General features: G+C 36.4%; 1 protein-coding gene across 6 annotated transcripts in view; it reads right to left on the bottom strand.

The window, feature by feature from the left end:
- Positions 1-871: 871 nt before the first annotated feature.
- CPT1A (carnitine palmitoyltransferase 1A) overlaps positions 872-17,519 on the bottom strand; it is a 43,721-nt gene continuing 27,073 nt past the window's right edge. For 4 of the 6 annotated variants that reach the window (XM_074148480.1, XM_074148483.1, XM_074148485.1 and 1 more), the window contains 7 exons: positions 16,068-16,184; positions 15,028-15,192; positions 13,678-13,812; positions 8,784-8,936; positions 7,623-7,727; positions 5,509-5,601; positions 872-3,984 (listed from right to left, as the gene is read on the bottom strand). In XM_074148480.1, the coding sequence (XP_074004581.1) occupies positions 3,898-3,984; positions 5,509-5,601; positions 7,623-7,727; positions 8,784-8,936; positions 13,678-13,812; positions 15,028-15,192; positions 16,068-16,184 (855 nt within the window). In that variant the 3' untranslated portion in view covers positions 872-3,897. The remainder of the gene's footprint in view (positions 3,985-5,508; positions 5,602-7,622; positions 7,728-8,783; positions 8,937-13,677; positions 13,813-15,027; positions 15,193-16,067; positions 16,185-17,519) is intronic. The other 2 variants (XM_074148481.1, XM_074148484.1) reach the window with 2 other exon arrangements.

Genomic DNA, 17,519 nt, shown 5'->3' with positions numbered 1-17,519 from the left:
AGAAGACAGAGCCAGGCTCCTTTCCGGGGTGCCCAGTGACAGGACAAGAGGCAACGGGCACAAACTGAAACACTGAAGTCTACCCTCTGAACATCAGGAAACACTTTTTCACCGTGTGGGTGACTAAGCACTGACAGAAGTTGCCCAGATGATCTCTAGAGGTCCCTTCTAACCTCAACCATTCTGTGAAATAGCTGGCTTCCAGCTTCTGCTCTTAGAGCCCTTTCTACAACTCACCCATCAAATCTTGGAACTGACACCCTGGTGCCATAAAGATTGCGGAGTTTAGAAAACAGTCCAAACTTACCAGGTTTTGAAAGCAGAAATTGAACCTGAACTTTTCATTTTATTTATTAATGTCTCAATTTGTAGGAAATTTTGTGTGTTATTAAAAAGACACCCAGAGCAACTATAAAAACATCCCCAACAATTTCAAGCTAAGGTGCCATACAATTAATCCAAGAAGAAACTGGAATCAATTTTTCCTTACGCTTTTGGTTACAAGTCTTCACCCTACTGGCCCTAGGTTTGCCTGAACTAGTTCTCCACTGCCTTTACCATTCATATTCCAGGGATTATTCACTGTAAAGATCAAACCAGTGCAGACACCGTTTCACAGGAACATTTCAGCAATTATTTGGATCCCATGAAAAAACCTCAAGTAAGACCTATATTATTTCTTCTTTCTTCTGAAGCTGAAAAATTGTTCATTAACACATTCCCTATTAACTAGCAAGACATGTTTAAGTCACTGCTAAAATAAACTGCCATTACCCTTCTTAACTGGATTTAATAGCAACTAATTCACAAGTCCAGAAACAGCAGCAAGGGAGCTAGGAAGAAGATACAAAAGATATTAAACATTGTATTAAGTGGTGGTAATTGTGAAATTTTATTTTTTAAAATCACAGAAAATGGTAGATAATCAGGACAAAGTGTTGGATGTAAATAACCAACTATAGATGTAGAGTAATTGAACAAGATTAAAAAAAAGAACTAGCTTAAATTAATATATTTTATATGAGAAAACAATTGGTACAAAGGCTGAACTAGAACTATGATTTTCAAGGTCAGGCACACACTTCCTTAGTCGCTCAAAAAAACCCAACCCTAAAAGGAATATTTAGTTTGGAATGGTGTCAATCCTCAACAACGGTAGCCTCTAAATGCACTTAATGCTGTCTCAATTTCTGGCATGAAATAGCTGAAATAAGAAATTTTGAAACCACACAGTGTCAAGGTATTCCACCAATTCCACCAACTGCTGTTTATTAAACAGGTCAATTTATTATCATCCAACCTGATTTCTACTACCTACTCAACCCTAACTTTGAGCTCTTAAATCACTAATTGAAAATAAGTGATTCAAGATTTTAGTAGCAAATTGATTGTTTTCCTGGAACATGAACATTTTACTACTATAAGTACACTGTACTAGAAAGTTCATTCAAATCTAGGTAATTTCAGTTACATTCCTATGGCTTCCAAGCAAAAAGCAAGCAGTTTTACTGCATGTACACAATATTAAACACCGAGATTTAAATTAATTATTTATTAATAACCTACATTCACTGTGGATTTCTAAGATTTACATCAAAAAAGCATATTTTATTTACATGCTGTTGACATTTTAAAGAAAATGAAATAAAGTCTTATCTGTTTAGGAATTATGATATATCCCAAATTAAAAGATACATTTAACACCACAAAATGTTTAAAACATTGACAATAAAAAACCCCAGCTTTCTGTGCCAATTATACTTACTCTCTAAGAATGTAAAATTGCATTGATAACTGCACTAACTACAATTAGACTAGAAACATCTAAAACCTGAGTGTCAAATCTAAACTTTTTTTTTTAAAGAAAATCCTACAAGCTAATATGCCCTAATGTTAATTTAAGCACAGATTTGTCAGTGGACAATAAAAAAAAACCCCACAAAAACAGTGCATTATTTTTGCAGCTCCAAAAGAATAGATCACTATAAAATTGTTGCAGTAGTTTGATAAATGCCAGGCCTCCCAGCCGCAATAAGGCTTATTTCAAAGTGTCCTTTCCCACACCCTGTACCTAATCAAATAATGAGTGTCTTTGGCCAATTCTTGTGATGGCTCCTACATTTCTGTAAGTGTGCATTTGCTTAAGTATGCATCTGGTATCTTTGAGGTTTCCCACCTCAAACATACATATGCAGGTGTTTTAATATAGCTAGAGTAAGAAAAAAAAAAAAAAAACACAAACATGAAGAGGCATAGAAAGTTAGCAATACTGGCCAGAAAACATTCAAAGTCTAATGAGAAGTTTTATATCAACACCCAAAGGCCCTTTAAAATCAGCATAGCTCTGGAGCAGCATTCGCTGTATTACTAAACACCATGTACCTTACATTTAAAAAAAATAATAAATTGTTGCGCTGACAGGTACACTTTACTGCACTGCAGGATGTAAACCGTAACCACACCTGTAGAGCCTGGGGAACAGAAGCGTTGCACACAAAGTTGCTCCATTTTCTAGTAGCCATTTTATTTCTGCACTTGGAAATATTATACTCTATTTTGAGTGCAATAGCTTTCCCCTTCCTCCTTGTAACCTTCTGAAACTGCACTTTACCGAGAGTGTCTCCCAGGAGGGATTTGAGAAGGCCAGGATTTTCCCATTCTGCAGTTATTTTCCACAGCTTTAACAGTTTGCCCTTCTCATGCAGATGTTTGCAATAGTCGGTCCTTCCAGGCTGAAAGCAGGCAAACTGCAACTGATTGGCCTTTACAAGGCAGCCTTGCTTCGTAGACTATCCAACAGGTTGCATTTAACTAAATTCATTTTCCCCGGGATCCAGAAACTCTTATCTCAAACAACCACCAATACCATTTACCAAAATAAGCACATGAGTATTTGTAGGTCTGAAACAAAGTTACTGCTCCATTTCATAGGGACTGATCTTTGACATTTAAGATGGGAGCATTTCATTAGAGCTTTAAACCTAACTGCACCACATGGCAACATACTCAGGTCTACTTAGGCCACATCAACCTAACTTACAGTTTGAAAATTAGATCTGCATTACTAATACTTCACCACTTTCACCACTAAGACAATGTAAAACCAACTCCCAGCATAAGCTTTTTTTTCCTGGGTTTAGAGTCTTTCTTTTCTAAGGCACTCACATGAACAAGCACACAGGTCCATTTATTTATACAGAAATAAAATCAACCATGTGGCAAACGTGCTTGTACGTAAAAAGAAAAATGTGACACATTTTACTACCCGATGTAGCACTACCCAGTGGTTTTTTTCCAAAAAAAAAAAAAATTTCTACAACTTGGTATGTTACAGTGGGTTATATCAGGTTTTTTTTTTTTTGGTATGTTTTACAGAAATTACCTTTGAAAAAAAAAAAACCACCAAAAAACCAATGAAGGTAAACAGCCACAAGTTTTGTCATTCATTGACATAAAGCAGCAAATACATTGAAGAACATTCTGCTATTAATACATAGCAAATCAAACTTTTTCTAGTATTTAAGACGGTGTGTTTTATCCCTTTGATTCTGGAATACAAGTAGACTAATTTTCAGTAAAAAAAAAAGCAAGTGTATACAAATTAAGAGAAAACTGCAGGAGTTAGAATATACATGACTTCATGCAATGATACTACACTTCATCCGTAGAAACATAAAAGATTTCCAAAGTCATACTTTGTGGAAATAAACTCTTCCAAACTATTGAAAAAAAAATAATAATGAAACATTCAATACACTGCTAAGGTTTTCATAGTGATCAAGATGATGTTGACTCTGTTTCTTCGCCAACTACTGTTTGACAAACCTTGCTCTTATTCATTGTTCAGAAGAGTTCCCATCCCAACAACAGGAGATTCCTTGGCACCAATAAGGCAAATCACTTGGTACAGTTTTTACTATGGTTAAATAAACCCATGATGTCAACCATTGCTTTTTCGATGTTTCTTCCAAAGCGATGAGAATCCTTCAATAACAAACATGGAAAAAGAACAAAAACAAGAACTTGTACTGTCAATCAATAGTTATCTTTTAGTCAAAAGAAGGAACCTTTTAACATTTTGTAATTTTGGAGCTTACAGAATTAGAGCATGCATTTTACCATAAAATGGGGAATTCAAATCACAAAAAATTTAATGCCATACAAATTAATCCGGGTTTATGCTATTACTGACCATTGAGTTTTTCATTATGCATTTACTTTCCTACAGACAGAACTGAGATCATCTCACTTTGAAATGAAATGCATTTATAGCATTCTGCTACTTTAAAACAGGTGAGTTCTGATACTTTTTTTTTATACAAGATCTTGGAAAAGCTAATTTTCAGAAAACAAAAGAACGTTCAGCAAGTGCATTACTAATGACCTAGAAGTACTCAAAAAGCAGAAAAACATTTCATATTTGAGTTCCTATCAGAATAATGAATCTTTTGCCATTGAAAAATTACAGAAAGTATTGAAAATGAAAATCACAATTATCTAAGTGTAAATAAACAGAACAAGTTCATAGTTTGTTCTAAACATCAGTGAGTGGTACAAGAAAGAAATTTAGATTAAAAATTTAAGTTATTAGCTCCACTACAGGACCTACTACAAAGACCCTACTAACACCAAGGCCACAGACATGAAAATGCTGCCTTTTCTGTACGGACATTTGACTTGACTAATAAGTAAAAAAAGATAGGGAAATTTAAAGTACAAGCTAACAGGCATCTGAAGTACAAGTTGAACTATGAAAAAGCAGTTTTATTTCCTAATCTTTAATGATTAACCAAAGGCACCAAGATCTCTTGGACAAGTTAAGGTCAAAAGAGGAAAACTAGTTCAGCTATGTAATCCTGAACAAATTCAGCATGCTTATTAAGTCATAAAAATCTAAAGGGAAAGGATGAATTCAAGCTCACTCAAAGCAGGCCTCCGCAACAGCAGGATACTGAATAGATAACATCTACTACATTCTAATAACAGGTGTTATTCTAATAAGTTTTTGATTAATTATGTTTCCTAAACAAAGATTACAACTTAAGGGCCAGCTTCTTTCAGTATTATTTAAACCAAGAGGATTTAAATAATAGAGAGCATACATTTTACTCTGTCTTCACAACTGCAGCCAGAGACAAATCAAAGCAAAACTGTAACAAAAAATGGGAGATGCCGCTCTCACTGTTTATAGGACAGATAGGAGTCATTTTACATGAGTTCCAGGGAACTACACAAATGTAAAGATGACCTTGGGCCACATACTTTCTTTATGCTTGAAAGAATAAATGAAATGAGTATGGCTTCCTTGGTTCAAAAAGCAATTCAACTTACAGAAGTGGAGACAAAAAACACCAAACCAAAACCAAAAGAGCATATGTTGAGAAAGAAAAAACACATTAATACTGTACATTGCAAGTTCTACTACACTTTTTAGACAACGGGTAGATCAGTTTTATAAGCAGATATCAGAACAGATTTATTAAACCATAGGAAAGGACAAACTCTTACCGTCTCAGAACACGATATTTTGCTGGAGACATGGAAATGGATGGCATTTTCTCCCAAGATAATATAAGAAACACCATAACCATCATCAGCAACCTAGGGGAAGAAAGAAGAGAAAAAATAAGTTCTAAACTTTTTATTTTTCCTTCCATTCCTAAATTATCTTACATATAATGACACAATTCTTACTGTGCAGTTCTTAAAATCAGTTGCAATTTCTCCTCAAGCAAAAATTAAGGTTCCACATTTAATGCATCATTTCTGAAGATTCCACTTAAGAAAACAGTTCTGATCTCATCTGAAATGCATGGAATTAATATTTTCTGAATATATGTCTGTAATATTTCCCAGCTTTCGTATTTTGAAATAGAATACTTGTTCAAAGACCTTCTCCTATCAAGGTCTGGCCTTAAGCAGCTATACAGCTTCAGTTGAAAGTGCTTGAGTAGAAAGGAATAAAAATAGTTCAGTTGTATACCTAAACCATCCTATTTCATGGGATCACTGCAGATCTAAACAAACTTAGTATATAAATATGGAGTATACAAGACTTGTATTATGAAAACTTGCCCAAAGACAGTCATCCGACTCTACAGCAAATTCTCAACACCTGCATCATGAGCAGAGCTCTGGTCTGATTTCAACATTAGCAGCATTAACTGTCCCAAGTTTCAGTCTGGTGTTATGTTTAAAGTATGCCTAGTAAACACAGACTATCCTGCTGCCACCCTCCTTCCTCTCTTTCCTAACTCAAAGGATCCCAACTCTTTGCTGCCTGCTGCTAAGAAGCCTGATAGCCTTCTCTCCATTCATGCTTAAAAAATCCCAAACAAAATGAGCAAATAACACATACACATAGAAATCATGATGTACTGAATCTCTGGGCTACTTCAGCAAACCAAAGCACAGCTTTTCTAAGGATGCAAGAAATTATGAAGGGAAATGTAAGCAAGGTTATTTGGAAAGGCAGACAACTGAAGGAAGGAAATAAAGGCCTGAAAAAAATAGTAAGGGAGCAGTTAATGTAGCATTAGCAAAAACAAAAGGGAAAAAAGTGTTAGAAATTCCTGCAGCAAAAATCTTATTGCAAAATCCCCCCCCTTTTTTTGGATTCTAAATACTGACTTTATAATCTGCTGGAGCAAGCCAGTTTCTCATGAATGAGCAGCATTGCAATAGCTATAGGCTTCCTTGATACTGCAATTTAAACTCATTCCAACTTCAAGAACTACTGAAAGGTGTATGAGAAACATGAATAAATAAATTTAAAAAAAGAAGAAAACCACACACAAAAACCAACTTCCAGCTTGACAAACCAGCCAAAATACATTGTACTTGTCATCAAAATTTCTGTGTGGTGAAGAGCAGTCCTGTGATCCCTCTCATTGTTCTTCCAATAGAAATGCTTTTTCAAAACAGATTAATCTAGTCGATAGCTCCATAAAGTCTGCTTAACAGATCTTGTTAACAACATCATCATCATCAATGGCCACATTCAAATCCCGGTAAAAGACTACAGCAATCAGAAGCTTATAAAATCTCTAACAATACACTAGTTTCTTGAAAGTCTACAGAAGCTGTAGAACACGGTTTCATTCTTGACTTAGCCAGTATTCACACTTAGGCAGGCAAGCAGAACAATGTGAGTAGCTTACTTTGGAGGAAAGCATCTTTTGATTTTATCTTTTAATCAAATCAGGAAATATAAAGAACATGTCAAGTATAATTACTTTTACAAATCCCAACCTTAAAATCTACTTTAAGTAATAAGGCATTTGTCACTATAATAATAGCCTGATGCACAGAAGCTCTGGGCACAGCTAATGTGATAAAAGACCCCACTTTATCAGATCTCTCTGCCATGGAGCCCTGTACCACATTTGATAACTGTGTATTTCCTTAAGAATAATCCATTCTTGTATTGGGATATGAGAAAAAGGCAATGCAGATTTTTCTGGGCACATCTACATCATGGAAAAGCACTAAACACAAGCATTTAAAAGCACATATTGCACCTTTGATGTGCAATATTAAGGTATTACAGATCTGAAAATTTTAAATTGGCATATTCAAAATAAAACTGTTTTTAAAAGGCTACTTGTATTTGGCAAACATACCGGTCCAAATCCTCCACCACAGGATAACATCTCAGGGTTCTTCTTTAGATCAACATGTTGCTGTGGCGTCTGACTCGTTGACAGCCTCCAAGGCTCTGACAAAACCTTTTTTAGATATGAAAGAGATGCAAACAAGTATAAAATACTATTTAAGAACATGCAACTTTCTCAAAAACTAGTCAAGTTATAAAGCACTCAATAAAGCAATAATAAGGATAGCTCCAGTTCCCATTTCAATTGAATGAACAATTAGGAAGGTTAAAAGAAACAGATAAACTTTGCCTGATATGCAAACCATTAACATACGAGATCATGATGTCAATTCCTCAAAGAGAAACACAGTTCTTTCAATAGAAATGCTACAGTCTGTAAATTATGCGTAACAGCTGGTGTTAACAACAAGATAATAAATGGCCTTATTCAAATCCTGGTAAGATACTACATCAAGTTAGAAGCTTGTAAAATATCTAACAATACACATGGATCTTGAAAGTCTGCAGAAGCTGTAGAAAGTTGTTTTATTCTTGACCTAGCCACTGCTCACATTTAGGAGGGCAAGCAGACAAATGTGAATAGCTTAATTTGGAGGCAAGCTTGAACACATATTTTATTTATCAGAAAACATGAAGAAGTGCAATGTAATTACTTTTATAAAACCCAAATTTAAAATTTAGTTTAAGCAATAAAGCATTTGTCACAGTTATAGTGACATTAAAGTTGTGCATTAAAAAAATAATTGCAATACACAGCTCCTTTAACTCACATTAACTTAAAACAAAGTGATTTTGTCACAGTTTCAAAAGAACATTCCTGAGGGAAAACACACAGCCTCTCTTGTGCTGCTTTGAAAATACATAAAAACCACAAGCAGCCAATACATTTTTTTTTGTAATACTGACTGTCTTGCAATCCTTAGTAACATGTATTATACGACAAAGTTCACAGAAAGCATTACTATAGGTCTACTAGTAAGTGTATACATAAAAGAAAATGAAACTAACTTGTAATCTACCAGCAGACGTTAAGCAATGCTAGCTAAACTCTTTACCTTTTTTCTTAGGAAAACCACAGTTCTGCAAACATGTAAGCAGATACCACAAAACACTAAGTAAACAAAGGATTATTTACTGTAATTAGTAGTTATCAGTAAGAGTCACTTACTTCCTTAAGGAAAGGAGAATCTACAGCAAGGTACTTGGACACGACATAAAGGCAAAACAGATGGCGGTCAATGCCAGCACCAGTCATGGCAAGACGATATAAGTGCTGATGTTTGGCAGCAGCAACCCGAAAGAACTTAAGCTTATTTTCATTCTAACAATGAAAAAAAAAAAAAAAAAAAAGAAGAAAAAAATCACTGAAGTAAACTGGGTAGAGGATGAAGGTGCAGAAACTAAGTTAGAGCAATGGCTCTCAAGCCTAGAGGACTTGAGGGTCAAGTACAAGACAATGCATGCAACTAACACCAAATATCAGTATCCTCTGGCTTTTCAACCTCACGTATTCAACTCCAGGTATTAGCAAGTATCAACTATTACCTGCTGTAAACGGTGCATAATGAAAATAAATTGTATTTTAAGTGTGATCTAACCCCAGAATCAAACGATTACAATTCAAGTTTACTACACTGTATATTTAGTTTCTAGAGAAACTGGTCTTAAAAAGCTACAGAAGTGTAAATCTCAACATGATTTAAGAAAAGCTGGAACTGAACAGCCATTTTAGAAGGCAAACTGACAACACTGAAGGTACTGGGGTCTGTGAATGCTGGTCATTTTTTAAAAGCCCTCTCTTCAGAGTTCAGGAGCAGGCAAATCCAAAGTGTCAGAGGTCAAGTTAGCAGAGAAGGCGGCCTACTGGCTAAGCAGGGATCTTCTAGAACTCAGGAGGAAAAGAAAAGGGTATGGACATTGGAACCAAGGACAGGTGACATAGGAGGACTACAGAGATGCTCTTTGCCACTGTAGGGGGAAAATTCATGCAGCGAAAGCTTGATTAGGATTCAAGCTGGCCAGTAATGTGAAGGACAACAAAAAGGGCTCCTCACAAATAGGAATGTAGACAAAGCAGAGATGTTCAATGTCTTCTTCACCTCTCTCTTTAACACTGATAAATAGCCCTGGGACACCCAGAGCCCTGTGTTGGAAGACTGTGATCAGGGGGATGATAAACTCCCAGCTGGCTCTGAATTTGTTCGAGACTTGCTGCTGCAGCTGGAGGCACATAAGCCTATGGGGCCCAGCAGGATTCATCCCAGGGTACTAAAAGAGCTGGCCGATGTTATTGTGAGACCTCTCTCCATTATTGTTCAATGGTCCTGGGAATCTGGAGAGGTCCTAGTCAACTGGAAGCTGGAAAATGTTATCCCAATCTTCAAGAAGGGTAAGAAGGAAAACCCTGGTAATTACAGGCTTGTCAGTCTCAATTCAGTGCCTGGCAAAATTATGGAGGTGGTCATTCTGGGAGTTACTGAAACACAATTGAGAGACAATGTAATCATCAGTCATAGCCAACATGGGTTCATAAGGAGAAAGTCTTGTTTAGCTAAATTTCCTTTTATGACGAGGTCACCCATCTATCTGGTTAAGGAAAGCCAGTATATGTAGGAGTTCTTTTTAATTTTAACAAAGCTTTTGATAACTGTCACAGTATCCTTCTGGACAAAATGTCCAGCATACAGCTAGACAAGTCCATTGTACATTGGGTAAACAACTGGCTGACAAGTAGGGCTCAAAGAATTATAATAAATGGGGTTACATCAGGCTGGCAGCCAGTCACCAATGGGGCTCCCCAGGGCTCAATTTTAGGGCCAGTGCTCTGTAACGTTTTTATAAAGCACCTGAATGCAGGAGTCAAAAGTACATTAAGTAAATTTGCTGATGATACTAAATTAGGAGGAGCTGTGGATGCCCTCAAGGGTAGAGAGGTCTTACAGAGAGATCTGGATAGACTAGGGAGCTGGGCAATCACCAACCATATGAAATTTAACAAGAGCAAGTGCCAGATTCTGCACCTGGGACAGGGTAATACTGGTTATACCTACAAACTGGGGGATCAGAGGCTGGAGAGCAGCCCCGCAGAGAAAGATGTGGGAGTTTGGGTCAATGGCAATGCGAATACGTGTCAACAGTGTGCCCTGGCACACAAAAGGGCCAACCATGTTCTGGAGTTCAAGCAGCACAACACTGCTAGCCTGTCAAGGGAGCCAAATGTCCCACTCTACGCTGCACTGGAGTGGTCCCAGCTCAAGTACTGCATGCAGTTTTGGGCACCTCAATATAAGGAGGACATTGAACTATTGGAGTGTGTCCAGAGGAGAGCAACCAAGACAGTGAAAGGTCCCGAGGGCAAGACTTAAGTGGAGAAGCTGAGGTCACTTGGCTTGTTCAGCTTAGAGAAGGCTGACCTCATCACAGTCTGCAACTTTCTCAAGAGGAGCAGCAGAGGTGGAGGTGCTGATCTCCTCTCTCTGGTGACCAGTGATAGGACACAAGGAAATGGAACGAAGCTGTGTCAGCGGAAGTTCAGATTGGACATTAGGAAAAAGTTCCTCACTGAGAGGGTGGTCAGTCATTGGAATAAGCACCCCAGGGAAGTGGTCAGGGCACCAAGCCTGTCAGATTTCAAGGATTGTCTGGACAACGCTCTTAGTCATATGGTTTAGGTAGTCCTGCAAGGAGCTGGACTCAATGATCCTTATGGATCCCTTCCAACTTCAGATATTCGATGATTCTACAAACACAGTATGAATGTTGCAAGGGCTGAAGTGTGTGTTCAGAACACTTAAATGGCTATTCTGTTAAAATTATATAGTGTGGAATGCAACACACAGTATACAGCAACCTGTCACTTCTTACGTCCTCAAACCAGGACACTTCATATCTTTAGCATCATTGTATTTTACACTGCTTATTTGGGACACAGTGCGCAGCCTATTTGCCTCCAGCACGAGAAACGAATAAATCACTTGTAGTCATGCTAAGCATGCCTACCACTGGCATTCAGAAGTAAAGATTTGTGGATAGTCCATAGAGGATACAAGTGCTCAGGAAAAATCCTAAGGAAAAACCCAGAGAAAAGTAGAAGCAGGCACTAAAGCAAACAACTCTTTTAAAAATAATATATAAATGCATATAATATAATCTTCATAACATAAAAACTGCATTATGAAGGCAGGGTTCCTCTGCTCTGTGGCTGATCATTCCAGATGAAGGATAGTATTGAATCAACAAGTCTGAAAAAGCATCATGTTTGTAGTAACCATATAAAAAAAATCACCCACAAAAAGTGGGCAGAATGAATTCTGCTATATATGTGATCTTGCCATGTATGGGTCTGCCTTATTCCTTTAACAAAAATGCAGATGTTAACTGCACAGATGTAACAGCAGTTATTTCTGACATTAGGACTATGTCAAAATTACTTGCTATACACAGGGTAGTTGTACAGTGGCTGTGCCACACAGTTACGTATGACAAGTCAACATGGCTAGATTTCCAGACTTGCCCTGATCTGATCACAGCTCCCAGCACAGCATATTGAGAAACGCAGGGGGATTTTACCTACGTAGAACTTCCAGAGACAGGAGGGACAAAAATTTTTTCTTTCTCTGTGCATTTATTTTCCTGCAGATTCATAGAATGATAGAGCTAGCAAAAATCTCAACTGTTCATCTGCTTAGACTTCTCTGCCCTAAGATTTGATCAAATAAAACTCTACCCTGAAGGACCCTTACATAACTTAAAAGATTTTTCAAAGTGAAAAAACAACCTCCCCAAGTAATCTGTTTCAGGCTTCTCGCTATTTCCCTCCTTACTCATTATTGTCATGAGCAGAAAATGCTTCCCTCTTATTTCTTTCTGAAATTTAAGTCCGTTACTTCTTGGGACTGAGAAGAGATTGTTCCCATCATTTCTGCATCAATGTTTTCAACCCCTTGAGCACAACTTGGCTCCCTACCTCTTCCACAGTGTTCTTTCTTCTTCAGATTAAGCAAGAATAATTAAGTTCAACCTCTCCTCTCGGATTCCCTTCAGAGGTTTCTAACTATCCTCTCTTCTAACCATTTGCTCTACTTTAGACTCTCTCCAATCCATTCACACCTCAAGTGCAGTGTCCAAAATTGGCCACACCACCCCAGCTAATGCTGTACTAGAAAATGAAGTGCAGAGACAAAAGACTAATAAAATAAAGGGCAACCTAACTCAAGTGAAGGCTCCATTTTTCCCCTTGGCATAGCACTGAACATGTTGTGTCAGTGTTCAGTTACTGATTATTATAGTCCTAGATCTTTTTCATGAGAACTTCCACCCATGCAGCTGTTACTGAGGCCTGGATGCAATACCTTGAGTACATTCCTATTTAACAAAATCATCTTTTTCAGGTCAAATTTTTATTGACTCTGAAGAACTGGACATTTTCAGCTTAGCAAAACCAGCAAATGTAATTATTATTTCATCAACTGTATCTATGAAAACTGTGACTTGCCGTGGATAAAAGGACAGCCCTCAAGATGATCATCCTCTATCCTTCCATTTTGACTGCAAATATTTAGCCAGTATTGTCCAAGCTTTCCAAACCAAGCAGCTTTCCCCTAGATCATGCTTTCTTTATTTGCCAGTCAGAACATCACAACAAAGATTAAAAAGCCCATTGAAATCAACATATTATACAGGCAACTACTTATTTCCTGTTAATAATACTTGCTTCCCTACCAGAAAGGAAAGCCTAACTAGTATAAGATTACTTATTTCACAAATCCATGTATGAGGTTTTACAATTCACTACATTTTCATGAGTCACCTCAGTGTTCTGGAGTTCAAGAACTGTAAGAAATGACATGTTTGGCTAAGTTACTGCCATTCTGTTTTGGTATAGACTTGAATTTCTGCCATATTGACAGAAAATGTGGGTGATTACCTTATGTTGTACTTCCTTCCTAAAAAATAAAGGCATCACTCTAAGTGCCTAAAAACTATTTTGGAACTTATACGGATATCTAATGATAACTCATGTGCCTTACGGATTGTATAAGGCAACACCACCGTGAACTTACACTTTCAGTTGGGTCTTCCATGCTTCGAACAAAATTACATGATTCAACAGTACACGAACGAACAGTTTCGGTCCTGCCTTCTCTGAACAAGCGTGTCATAGAGGCTTCATACGTTAAAGAAAATTTTCCCATGTCCTTGAAAAGGGAAAAACAAGAACTGAAAAGTTTAGCCAGGCTTAGCCCCTCTTAATCAGCAGTTCAAGGTAAGCACAAGTAATCATGCCACAAATTAAAGTCAATGTTAAATTTTTAGTGGCCCACCATTAGCAGTCTTACCTAAAAATAATAAAGGCAAAAATTAAATTAGTAGCAGGATTAGATAAATGCTAGTAGAACAACCAAACTAGAAAGGACTACCCCCTGTATTTTATATTCAGTCTTTTTCAGTTTACAACAGAAGCTGAGGCTATCAAAAACATATTTGAAAGTTCAGTGGCTTCCTAATTAACACAGCTGTGGTAAGTAATCAAGAAAACTGTAACATCCTTAAAAATATTTTCAGTTAGAATTTAACAGCATGAAGACCGATACCAATGTGGATATTTTCAAGAATGTGAGAACTGAGCAGTCTGCAAAACCCAGGAAGTGTGGCTTCCGTGTATCCTGTAGATGTGCAAAATCTACAGATTAAAAATTGCCAAGCAATAGAAGTTAGCAACTCTACCTGTCTAAAATATACATCAGAACAGATTGTGAAAGTCTGTTCAGTTTTAGATTAAGAGGATAGGTGTTCAAAGTAGAAGAGGTGTGTAGGCAATCAAACTATTTCCAATGTAGCTACCCTAACCAAGGGTAAGAAAGACTGGTGATAGCAGCCAGGAAATCTGGATGCTTTTTTTAAAAAAAAAAAAAAAAAAAAAGAAAGAGACAAAAAGAAAAAATAGAACAGTATCTCAATGGTGACAACTAGAAAGCAAAATGAAAAACAAGCATGTTGCTACACTGGTGTTTTCTGAAAGCACGCTACAGAAACAGCGAGCTAACAGAAGAAAAAATGGCAGGAATTTCTGTTAATCCAATTGTTGCGAGTATAACATTGTTCCAAATTATAAACATAGCTAACTAGAAGTTTCAAACCTATTTCTTTCAAGTCCAAAAATGCCTAGGGATAGACCAACTAAACAGAAGAGAAAAATTTGCATGAGTGTCAACACACCAACCTTTGGACAATTAATTTCCAGGCAGTAATCTCTTTAGAGTTTCTACCAATTTCTATTTAATGTCTTTAATAACCTTGCACAAGCAGAGCAAGATTACTCTTAAGTACTTCACACAGTCACATGTTTTAAGCACAAACATGCTATACCCAATTTAATGAGAATCTATAAGCCAGAAACAGTCTGTTCTTACCCGATAGTGAGCAAGCTGCAGGGCAAGTTGCACGAAGGCATCAGGGCTGGTTTTTGCTCTCTTTATTAGTCCCTTCCCAAAAGCACCAAAGTAAAATGAATTGAAGTCCACATCATCTGCCAGAGCTACGGCAGTGCTCAAAGACTTCTCAATCACTTCTTGACACTAAATAAATAAATAAAGAAACAAATATCTATATACACATATACGCCTATGCACACAGTTGGTGGCATTTGAAAGAACTGTTGAAAAAGTGCAAGTATTTTTAATTGATGAATAAGAAGTGCTGCCTTTATGCACACCAGGAACACCATTATCTAAATAATCTCCTTTTGGAGAAAGAGGAGAAGCTATCTTTGCCAGAAAGTTAAAATTCAAAAAGCTAATAAAAAACAAGTTTTAAGCCAATACACATCTGGAGTTCAAAAATTACACTTTAAAAAAACCCACCAGCATTAAGACTGTTCAGATCACTAGAACATGAAAGAATGACCCACAGAGATAGAATGGCAAGAGTTTTGTGGCTTCCAATCTGCCATACATGCTTAATTGAACATAACACCAACCATTACCTTTTTATGCAAAATTAAAATCCAAATAGGTGATGGAAGTTTGTCTTGAACTCAGGGGAAAAAAAAATAAAATTTAAAAATCAAACCTTATTAGACATGTATACAGAATTTTGAACACAAAAAAGACTATTACACAATAGCATTTGTTTTGACAATAGTAATGAAACCTCAGCAACTTAGTCTTCATTTTAGTTACTATTTAAAATAGGCAGCCACTTATTTTTGACACATTGCCAACCAAGAAAGTCTCTAGTAAAAAGTTGGCATTTCTCAGCCAGGAGAATGATGTTAAAAACATCTGATATCTTTTTAAGTAAACTGAGTAATATCCACATATGAAATACACATCCTACAGGACTCAAATGAATTTAAAGCTGATTTATAGGGTTATCAGTAATTACTTAAATGATTTGACTGCTCAGGAAAAGAGGAGCTTCTTCCTCAAACCACTAGCTGTTCTGTACTTACTTCTTCTGGAATTTCCCACTGTAGTTTGGTAGGAATAGGAATATTTTGATTGGTATCTCCTTTGCAATGCCCATCTTCTGAATAGCCCAGTTCAAGATATTCAGTTGCCATTACATTCTGCAAAGAACGATACTTCTTCAGAATTGCAACACATTCAACGTGGAATTAGGATTTCATTGTGAAATCAATATAACCCATTTTCAGTACATAGTGAAATACAATATACAATCCGGTTCCAAATACTGAAAACAGCTGCAAATGAAGGCCTCTGTTGTACCTCTTATTCTAGCGCATTTTTACTTGCGTTCTGAGAGTGAAGAATACCAGATGTGCACAAACACCTATTTAGTCACATTGGTGCATTTTGTTAGATGCTACTGAATTAATCAAAATGTTTCAGTTAAAGACCTACCTCAAACTTACTAGTAGTAAAAAAAAAGTCAGTCTTAGAATTCACAACCTTAGTTCAATTTAGATTCTAGACAATTTCTGCAAGTTTGTTACCTGTCAAACCTTCTTCATCAAGAAACAGTTTATTTCAGAGTAAGTGTATGTCCCTGCAAGAATTTAATAATTTTTAAGATGTGCATCACACTCAAAATTGCAGTTTATTTTATATGTGCACTAAAGCTCTTGGGTGGGGAAGTAGAATGTTTCCAAGATGAACAATACTACTTGAACAACAGACAAAAAAAGCTCTGTCTTACAAGATTTCAAACAACATAACAACAACAACAAAATTAGAAAATACAGAATTATCAAACAATTTGAATCTGCTCAATATGGAAAGAACAAGCTTGACAAAAAATCTATTGCATTTTCTACATATATATTTCTAATCTCTTCTTTTACTTTAGTTTTCTCACTAGTGGTCAGAACATGCCAACTATGAAAGAAAGTTTAATCCATTCTATTCTAAAAATAGACAATCTATGAAGAACTAACAACAGGTAACATTTTAGGAAATGAAACTATTAACTACTTAGTTTATTTTAGTCATCTTAATTCTTACCAGAAAACGAACCAACTAATAGTAAGTACAGAGATATGAACATAACATTATTCATTAAAAGAAAAAAAGTAACTCTTTTCCATTGAGCTAGTCTAAACAGCATTGTCAAGTCAATCTCAAATCAGTTTGGCCTTCTTTCTTCCCTGGTTAGAGAAGGCAATGAGGATTTTTTGTTCTTACACACATGTTCATATAATAAAATTAGGAAACTACCTGGGGTACCAGTCAGACCTGAGACCCACTTGCACAAATGCACAATAAATCAGAATTAGCTAATGTTTCTGAAATAGTTTTGAGTGATTGAGTCGTGTAACTGTTTATGGGTTTAAGTTTCAAAAAGAAAAAGGAAAAAAAAAAATCAAACAGGATTTCAAGTAATAAACTAAGTTCATGATGAACAAACCTGACAAAAAGTGCATTTATTCCATTTATTGCAAATA

Source organism: Numenius arquata, chromosome 6 (genome assembly GCF_964106895.1).
Source record: "Numenius arquata chromosome 6, bNumArq3.hap1.1, whole genome shotgun sequence".
Lineage (NCBI taxonomy): Eukaryota > Metazoa > Chordata > Aves > Charadriiformes > Scolopacidae > Numenius > Numenius arquata.
This window is presented reverse-complemented; position numbering and strand designations above follow the sequence as displayed.